A 10,100-nucleotide genomic window follows, 5' to 3' on the forward strand; every position below is an offset into this window, starting at 1 on the left:
TACGCGGAAGGTGCGGTCCTTGACAACTGCCTGTCCTTCCCCTTCATCCCTGTGATGTGTTTCATTCCGGTCCACACATCCCTCACACTGTTCTGTTGGAGTTTGGCCTCCAGCTTCCTCCTGTAGGTGTCCTTACATGTCCTCAACATCTCCCTGAGTTCGTGCTGCACTCTCCTCTGCTCCTCTCTGTCTCCAGACATGAAAGCCCTCTTCTTCTTGTTCAGAAGTGCCTTCAGGTCACTGGTAATCCAGGGCTTGTTGTTTGAGAAGCAGCGTACGGTCCGGGCTGGCATAGTGGTGTCCTCACAAAATTTAATGTACTCTGTGATGCAGTCTGTCATGTTATCAATGTCCTCCCCATAAGGCTCACAGAGTACATCCCAGTCTGTCGACCCAAAGCAGTCCTGCAGTGCCTCAGAGGCCTCATGTGTCCACCTCCTCACCGTCCTGGTGTTCACAGGCTGCCTTTTCACAAGAGGAACATACTTTGGGGTCAACATGACCAAGTTGTGGTCCGACCTGCCGAGGGGGGGGAGGGCTGTTGCCTCATATGCATCCATGGTGTTAGCATACAGGAGATCCAGCGTCTTATTGTCTCTGGTGGGGCAGTCAACATATTGATGGAAGTTATTTAATGTCTTGCCCAGAGAGGCATGATTAAAATCTCCTGTAATAACCATGAATGCATCCGGGTGTTCAGTCTGTAGTTTAGCAGTGACAGTGCTGATGACTTCACAGGCCACTGCTGCATTAGCTGATGGGGGGATGTAGACAGCAATAAACATGGTGGACGTGAACTCCCTCGGCAAATAATACGGTAGCATTCCCACAGCCAGCAGTTCAATGTCCGCGGTACAGAGCCGTTCCTTCACGCTGACGTGCCCGGGGTTACACCACCTCTCACTCACATAAAGTGCAAGCCCGCCACCTTTCTTCTTCCCACTTTTGGAACAGTCTCTGTCAACTCTAACCAAACTGTAGCCAGGAACATCAACGCTGCTATCCGGGATATGTGAGTGCAGCCAAGTTTCACTGAAGCAAAAAACGCTACACTCACGGTATTCCCTCTGGGTCTTCACCAGCGCTGAGAGCTCGTCCGTCTTATTTACCAAAGACCTCACCCATAATAATCGCCGGGACTGCTGGTTTATGTTTCCTCCTTCTCTCCCTCCGCAAGGCTCCAGACCTGCAACCCCGGCGTCTCCTCCGCAACTTCTGCGGGACCGCAAGTCTGTCTCCGGGCAGCAGTAGAGGCTCACACAGCGCAATCAGCTGTTCGCGCGTGTAAACAATGCCCTCATAACTACCGGCGAGGTTCTCTGTTACAAAGAGTAGAAAAAGTAACAGAAGAACGCGGAGAATGGTAGAAAAACTTAGTCCAGCCATTGTCACAACGTTTGTGAACAAGATGTAATAGATAAAAAACACACCAAAAGGAATAAAAACCAACAATTAAACAAAAGTTACAATACACGACGGGAGCTGCGGCTACAGGCTGCCACCTGGAGCGGCGCCAGAGACGAATTGAATGCTGCTCTTTGAGGCATTACTTTCGCGTCCTGAGCCTTTTCTGGACACGTTGGATACGACATTTGAAATGCTGTCCTAAGGCTCCACATTGGCCACATCGTTATTAATATCCACACCATCAGGATGATCGGAACTCTTATTGCGCAACAACCATGTGTTTACATCAGAAATAAAGTCATTGACACTGAGCATTTTTACCTTAAACCACATTTCTTGTTTTTCAACCTCACATTCAGGCAGTAACCCCATCAACATTTCATGTTTTTCTTTTGCTTCATCACATAGAATATTGTACTTTGCAAATGTTTGTGACACCTCTGTAATGTTACCTTTATCGGGCATCAAATCAACAATTAAGATTTTGAGATTATGTGCCCTTTTCAGTTTCACCTTTCTGTCTTGTTCAAAGTTGGCGATTTGTGCCATAAGCGCTTTTTCTGTCATTTTAACAGTTTGCTTTTGTCTTACAGAGGGGTCCACGTCACATCCAACGCTCGGTTCCGACATTAAAAGTTCGGAATCGGGAATGTGCTCTTCAGTCATAGTCAATCATGCAGATTACACAGTCTTGTAAACGCATGTAGTCTTTAAAGGTATTGTTAGTCATGTGTGCTTACAACAATGGCCATTCCTTTGTGTAGCGCTACACACATACCTCAGCGTTGGCCGGCATTCAGATGGTCAGGACTTGACGGCCCGCAGCTCCAACAGCTACGGGATGATGCCGGTCAGACAAAGAATACAGCAGCGGGAAATCCAACGCTGTCCTCAATGGAAATAAAAACATAATGCAATGCTGTCCTCAATGGATACGCAACAAACTCCAACGCTGTCCTCATGAAGCAGTTTTTTGACTTTTGTAGTGACCCGATTGCTACTCAAAAAAGATGCCACTGTTATGATGAGATCCCGTTTATAGTAATTTATGCGCACAAATGAAATGTCCACTTTACGTATATCCATTAACTCAGTTTATTATAATGTTTCCAATCAAATACATACTTATTTCTTAAACAAATAAACTTATGTTTCCAACGTATACATCACATTTCTGCGGTCAAAAAACTGTGTGCCTCTCGGGCATCTCACACAATCAGTCATACACCGGTGACTTATATTAACTCATGACCTCAGAATCCATAATGAGCGCTCTTCTCCACCCGGTGGTGGGCGGCGCAAACAAACAAACAAACAAATAAACAATCAAAGCAAAATGGCTCTTACACCCAGACTAATGTCAGTTCCCTGACTGATGTTTGTTTATTAAACACAATATTTACCTCACACTTTTCACTTTTGCTTTTTTTTGTCTTACAAAAGAGATCCAAATTAAAATTGCTCCCCTCGACATACTGAAGAGAAGGATATTACAGATAAACGCAATAATGTGGACAGTAATCTTCCATTATTGTTCAAAGATATTTGTAGAATACAAATAGCATATGTCTTCCTATGTCATTCTCACCTTTACCTTTTTTAATCCCCTCTTTAGTTAAACATTTTCTGTGACATTTTTATTCCTTTATTCTCATATGCTCCTCAACATCCCCTTAGTATTACTGAGGAATTTTGGACATTGCACATAGCCAACCACCAACCTTGTCTTCCCATCCACCGTGCAACTTTCACACGTTTTTGTTTGATTTTTATTAAGCATGAAGTATGAATTATAAATTATCACCCAATCCTGTGTAACACCTTTACCAACTTGATTCCAACTCATTACCACAAGTTTTATACTCCTTTTTGGAATAAATCCATGTAATTTGTGGCGAGTAGATGAAAGACACCTAAATGTCAAATGTTTTTTATTGCAAACTAATCCCATAAAATGAACAAAATAACAATTATTGTTTTTCCCCACTAACTGCCTGTGTAGCTAAAGTGTGATTTAGTTGAATCCTCTGCATCCCAAATCTCTACTGTCGTCCAAAAAGAAAGCAAAGTTCATCACGGGCCACAAGCCTTGATCCAAACTGCAATCCTCATAGACCCCCTTGTTAAAATATATATGTTTACAGTCGAGGTGTATAGATGTCATTATCTGTATTTGTGTCTATCTGTTAAATCAACAAAATAATCTGTCTCTGTATCTGTATTCGGATAGACGACCAAAAGTGAGCATGCTTCATACCCGATTTCACATTAAATCAGGCACATGTTATATTTTCTAAACTAATATTCATTGGCAATGCATTGTATGCCTTAAGCATCAAATTGATTTGATATTGGCATATAATTAATTTCTGAAATATATTTCCACATTGTCATACTGTTCTTTTCATCATTTTAGGAAACATAACGGCTGGTGCATAGGCTTTAATTACATTAAATAATAACTGTGACTTTGGATAGAAGACATATTTGTTTCCATTACATTTTTTGTGCTTTCCCAAATAACGTATTCAGATTTGGGGACATCCCTAGTTCTCATGCTCTGTAACATATGTGACATGATGTGATCAGGAGCTATAAAAAATAAAAACTTGCCTGGACTTAACATCTAGTTGGCTACAACTACTATCGTTGACTAGACACACATGCCATAATCTGTAAGCTACATTTAAAAACAGTTTTCTCAGCGATAGAACAGTAAAACAGCAGCTTCAGTTATCTCTTTGGAAGCGCTCCAGCCTTGATCACCAAATCTGCCCCAGTCAAATGATGGAAAGTCTCCACACTGATTAGGGGCTGCTTCCCGGAAATATCCACCTCCTCCTACACAGTACTGGAGAAACACACAAATGCAACAGTATTATTCAACTGTGTATCATGTTCTGTGTAGACTGACTGACAGCAGAAGTGTCTGACTCACATGTTCATTGTGGCATCCAGTCGGCTTGACCCCGGAGCAGATAGCCATGGCTGCACGTTCATTGTTTATTGCTCTGAATGTGATGAAACCTGGTTCAAACTCCCCTTTCATAAAAACAGTGCAGATAACTCAATGAGTGGCAACATAATTCAGGTAAAAACCTTTAACCTTGAAAGTCACAATTAAATAACTCCTGTTTTGCAGTTTATCGTGTGATTATTTTGGGGAAATGTTACCAAATTACTAATTACATATATGTGATATCCACATCAATATACCGTGGTGAAAAACCTCTATGCTATCTCCACTTACTTCTTGAGTTGGGTCCATATAACATTCTGGTGCTCTCTCTGTCTCCATGGTCATACACGATGGGAATAGCTGGCCCTCTGTTGCTGCAGGAGCCAATGTTGTACCTCACTGGATATTGCTGAAAGAACGTGATAGTATCATCATGAGAGCATGAACCTAGAGACCTACTGATTTTAGTGTTATTGTCATAATTCTATACTTTATCCATTTGTTACCAAAGTTATAATTTAACATAACCAGGTTACCCTGAAGAGCTGAAAGAGGTTCCCTCCATACAGGCCCAGAAAGCGGTTGACAGTGTGGTATCGGAGGATGGCGGCCAGGTTCCAGTGCTCCAGTGGGAAGTTGTTGGGAACGTGCCACACAGACATGTCTTCTGCTGCTATATCATAGTAACCTGGATTCTGTGAAAATGACACATGATTGTCTCATTGTGGTGTAGATCCCGTTTCAGTTTTTTAATGACCCAAACATTATACTGCGCCCATAAGTGCATTAAGAATGGGTCATTCAGTGGTCATTTTGAAAAGAAGGAAGGATTACTGCAGGCAAACATCGCTTAAATGCACATATGTGAGTAATGTATTAAGACATACTTGAAAATCTACCACTAACAGTTCTGTCTAAATGTGGTAATGCGACTTTGGTGATCCACTGCTGTTTCCTCTTGCACCACCATGAAGTCAAAGTTTCACTTTTCCAGTGACGATTTTTCCCCAGTTCGTCCAGTGGGTGGTGTGGGTGGGGCTGTCGCAGTAAAGTAATTTGACGTTTGTAATGTGGCACCAAATCTCCTAAGCATTAACTTTTAGCTTTCTGCCATTAGCAACAGGTGCTGAGGTTAGCATAACAACATATTGGCGTGACACTATGCCTAGCACAAATTAAACAGCTGGAAGACCTGCCTGAGGGTTCTGGGGCAAACACAACAGTAAGCAAGCATGCTACAGCACAATCACCTGCATCACCTGATGCAATTTATCAGGAAGGGGAAAAAAATGAGCCCAACTCTTTTTCCACTGCTTTTAAGCAGGTATTGCTTGTTGAATGCACCCTTCTGCCCCAATTGTCACTGGTAGGCTGATCAAACTCACCCGCAAAATTACAGTAATTATTAATTTAGGCTCATTTAACATTCAATACATTTGCATTGTGGCTTAAAACAAGAACGGCCTGTAAAAAAATGAAAGAAACGAGAAAATAGCTTGTGGCAGTTGCTTGCTACCCACTGTGGTTGGCTTGTCGTAGCATGGTGTTGCAATATTGCATTTATCATGACAGTAACCTACTTGTGTGATGACCTAAACCCCCATTCCAGAAGGTTGGGACACTGTCTCAAACATAAATAAAAGAGAATGTGATTAATTCTGTAATTTCAAGACTGTGCAAAGACAATAGATTTAATGTTCAAACTGTAAAACTTTGGTTTTGTAAATTTAAACTTGATCCATTGCTTTTTTACAAAGTGTCCTTTGAAATCTGGGTTGTATTTTTTTGACTTCAGTCATGACTCCACCGCCTACATGCCAGATTGCCAGTTTATGAGTCTTTTGTTGCCATCTCAATCTCAAATAATGAATAATTAATTAATATTTCATCTATATTTATTGCATTGCTTACCAGAACACTACTCAACAAGGAAATTATTAAATGAAACTATGATAAAATATAACTAGAAAATTTCCTCTGGGGAAATTCTGAAAGGGCCACGGGGGCTACTGCCGGTATGTGTACACTATGATGAGATTCTTCAGAGATTTCAAACTATGCCCTTTAACCTCAAAATGTGTGTGTGTGTGTGTGTGCGCGTGTGTGTGTGTGTGTGTGTGTGTGTGTGAGAAACATGTATGTGGAGGAGTGTGCGCGCATACGTGCACATTTGTGTGTGTGTGTGTGTGTGTGTGTGTGTGTAGCGAAAATCGCATAAAGTTACCTGTGTGTGTGTGTATGTGTGTAATTAAAATCACATAAAGTTACCTGTGTGTGTGTGTGTGTGTGTAGCGAAAATCGCATAAAGTTACCTGTGTGTGTGTGTGTGTGTGTGTGTGTAATTAAAATCACAAAGTTACCTGTGTGTGCGTGTGTGCGTGTTTGAAGCAGGTGTATGCATGTGTGAGGAGTGTGCGCACTTACGCGCATGTGTGTGTGTGTATCTGTAACTGTAATCACATCAAAGATCAAAGGCAATCAGATCAAAGCAATCAACAGAATTAACTGGCACCTGTTAATGAAAGAGTGACAGCATCCAGAGGTGGACTGGAATTTCTGGCCTCGAACAGAAAGCATTTTTGGCAAAACCGTAATACCTATCATTGATCCGACTTCACTTTGAGCACCCTGAGTTCTTCTTGAACATCTACATATGTTTTTTTTAAAGAAAAATTAAAAAATAGCTTTGTTAGAGCGATCTAAAAAAACTGTTCCATATCCCTTTTTTTAGAAATCTTCCTGCGTTTTTAATATGGGAGCCAATGAGGCTGTTGGTGGTATTGGGATTGTGAGTGAGAAGACAAATTTTCCTACGTTTCTATGTATAAATTATTTCTGTAGAGTGGAATTTGAGGCCTGGAGCGCAGTTTTCAAATTTATTTTTTGACAGTTTTTTCTCTCCCTCTACAATCTGGTGATGATGTCACACACTGTGACACGAACATTCCGTGCAATACACACCCATTATAATCTCAGAATTTCTCCAAAAATGATCATGGTCATTGAACAGGGATTGATAAAAAACTATATGACCTATCGAAACGTGGATTAATACACCGATACACAAGACTTGTGCCTACTGTTTAAAGTTTAAATGAAGTCTCTAGGTGAAATTATGCAGGAGAAGTAGACGTTTAAAAATCTCCAATTATTGTTTGTTTGTTGACTTACGTCGCAAAAAATTCGTATTGTGTAGAGAATAGCACACCGATCCCGATCAAACTGCACGTTTTGATATATAGTTTGTCCTGCAACTCTTCAAGTTGTAAGACTAGTAGCGGGACGAAATTGCGTCCGGAAGAGGAAGAAGAAAAAATCCACAGTATAACAGTAGTGCCCCGAGCACTGGTCCCTACAGCTATTGCTGTATGGGACCAGTGCTCGGTGCGATTGCCCCGAGGCCCTAATAAACCTCTGCTATCTTGTAATTCAATGTGTCATAAAACATCCTGTCTGTACCTTTTGCCACCCATGTGCTTACTAACTGCTGTAAATTCCAAGTTGAAAGCTAAGAATGGGCTACTTTCACAGCAAAGAATATGCCAGTGCTCAGTATTAAGTAAAAAAATAAATAAATGAAAGTTACAATCTTATGAACTATCTTTAGTTCATCTATATGAACTATTTTTAGTTCATCTATATGAACTATCTTTAGTTCATATGAGGATAAAACGTCCTTCCTTAAGTGGTTTGTCCACAATAGAGGATACCACTGCAGGACGTCTGTGTCTGTGTACCTTATAATCATCCGAGGTGGCACTCTCTGCTGCTCCAAAGGTGTTTCTGTTGGACCAGTTCCCATCTCCATCTGGCAGATCAGCATTGTTGCCCTGCTGGCTCGACCAGCGATCTCCCACTGTGCACTTTCCATAAATGCTGTTCTCATGGACGCTCGCCACCAGCGTCCAGCCGCCTCCCGCAGTGGTCATGTCACAGAAAGTCTGGTAGACCATGCCATTAGCAGTGGTCAGGTAGTACAACCCGTCTGGAAATATTACACATAGTGTAAATGAGTGAAGATGCATGCAAAATGTTTGACTATCAGCAAAATATTTGTTCAAAATGTGCTTGAGAGGAATGCAACACATCAGTATTGTTTGAGATATTGCATAGAGACATTCATACAGGTGAGGCCTGCTTACCTTCTTGCTCATTGTATCTGTCCCTGATCTCTCTGCAGCTCCTCGCAACATATCTGGATCTGTTGCTCAGTCTCTCCAAGTGTTCAAAGTTTGACCTGAAGGTGTTCTGAGCTGTCTCAGTGTCCTCTCTGTCCTCTGTGTCTTCCGCATGGGTGAGCTCTTCATTTGCAAGTACAGTCAAATTTGCTAAAAATTGGAAAATTAGATATTAGTGATGTATGCATCTCAAGATATATTTGTTGTTGTTGTTGTTGTTGTTTTTTACCTATTTGTAAAGTAGATGCAGAGGAAGCATCTTCCACTACCACCAAAACCAACAACAACAAAAGTGTGTGGTGAAACATGTCTGTGGAAATAAAACATTAAATATATTTTCACATTAAAGAGGTACATTTGCACCAGATAGTATCTTATCCCTTACTCAGTTTCATTGTGTTAATGTTCTTTCCAGGTTACGTTGAAAGGTTTCAGAACCACCATCAAGGAACAACATTTTTTTTAAATTTAGTACATTAAGCTTGAACAGCACTCCTTAGGCTTTCAGAAATCTGTTCCCAGCACCTATTTTTGTAAGACAAAAGATCTGCTTCCTACCTGTGTTGATTGCTGTGAGATGTGTTGTGATTCATTCTTGAACTTCACAGCTATATATATATATATGTCCTTGTTTATGAGTCTTTGTTGCTATCTCAATCTCAGAGTTAATATTTCAGCAATGTTTATTGCATTACTTACCAGAACACCACTGGTACAAGGAAATAATTTAATGAAAATAAACTAAATACACACATCATGATTCCAAAGGTACTCTGTTATGTTGTTGTGACTCAGAAACATCTTGTCTGCACTTTACCTTTGACCGCCCGTGTGCCTACGTACTGCTGTAAATGATCCAAAACAATAATATGGCCACGTGTTAGAGGTAAAAACATGTTGTGACTTCTTTGTGTCTGAATATATTGAATATACTGTTCCAAAGAGGCTATGCCCACAAATGCTTGTGCTCTGGCTCAGGATCTTTAGAGATTTATTATTTTAATTAATAATTATTTTATTTTTGTGATAAAATTATTACTACTACACGGTCAAGCTAAAGGTTGAATAATTTTGTTTTCAGACACAATCCTCTATTAATTGTGATTTAATTTTCATTGTGATATTTTTGGAAGAGATTTGTTATTTAAAGTTTGAGAGGATAAACACTTTATATGTCAAGAATAAATCCCATTGTTAAAATAATTTCATGGAAAGAGGTAAAAAAAATATAGATTTTATTCCATCTTTATGAGCGACTGTGTACTACGTTCACAAATGATAGGCAGTTAGTAAATGCATGTTCAACTGTCTCTTTGTAAATGTAACAGCATCTAAATGTGTTTCTGAGAAAAATTGCAAATACTTTTTAATACAAACGTGTGGATTTCTATTACATATATTTAAAATAAAGAAAATATTTGTGTGCATCAGAAATATGTTTGCTGAACATGTTTTTTGAATGATTCTTTTAATATATATTAATTTATATTTGTCCTTATTTTTGTATTAAAAAGACATAATCTTTCAAGATAGCTGAACTAACAAAATGGTGTCCT

At 40.0% G+C, this 10,100-nt stretch overlaps 1 protein-coding gene across 2 annotated transcripts; it reads right to left on the reverse strand.

The window, feature by feature from the left end:
• Window positions 1-3,510: 3,510 nt before the first annotated feature.
• LOC131993702 (intelectin-like) lies at window positions 3,511-9,261 on the reverse strand. 2 transcript variants are annotated; one of them, XM_059359739.1, is made up of 8 exons: window positions 9,244-9,261; window positions 8,774-8,854; window positions 8,509-8,694; window positions 8,104-8,351; window positions 4,903-5,061; window positions 4,658-4,775; window positions 4,346-4,449; window positions 3,511-4,258 (listed from the first exon to the last, which is right to left on the reverse strand). In XM_059359739.1, the coding sequence occupies exons 2-8, from the start codon at window positions 8,850-8,852 to the stop codon at window positions 4,109-4,111; spliced, it is 1,044 nt and encodes a 347-aa protein (XP_059215722.1). In that variant the 5' UTR covers window positions 8,853-8,854; window positions 9,244-9,261; the 3' UTR covers window positions 3,511-4,108. The 2 variants fall into 2 exon arrangements, with proteins under 2 accessions (XP_059215722.1, XP_059215802.1); XM_059359819.1 differs by lacking the exon at window positions 9,244-9,261 and having other exon boundaries at window positions 8,509-8,667.
• Between the last annotated feature and the right edge of the window lie 839 nt (window positions 9,262-10,100).

The sequence above is a fragment of the Centropristis striata genome, chromosome 1 (assembly GCF_030273125.1).
Source record: "Centropristis striata isolate RG_2023a ecotype Rhode Island chromosome 1, C.striata_1.0, whole genome shotgun sequence".
Lineage (NCBI taxonomy): Eukaryota > Metazoa > Chordata > Actinopteri > Perciformes > Serranidae > Centropristis > Centropristis striata.

Bases quoted from the DNA above. Each gene is read 5' to 3' on its own strand.
- LOC131993702 (XM_059359739.1), bottom strand. From the start codon at position 8,852: ATGTTTCACCACACACTTTTGTTGTTGTTGGTTTTGGTGGTAGTGGAA. The intron at 5,062-8,103 runs GTACACAGACAC...TCATTTTCACAG, and splicing joins CCACCTCGGATGATTATAAG to AATCCAGGTTACTATGATAT. The intron at 4,450-4,657 runs GTAAGTGGAGAT...TTTTTATGAAAG, and splicing joins ATATGGACCCAACTCAAGAA to GGGAGTTTGAACCAGGTTTC.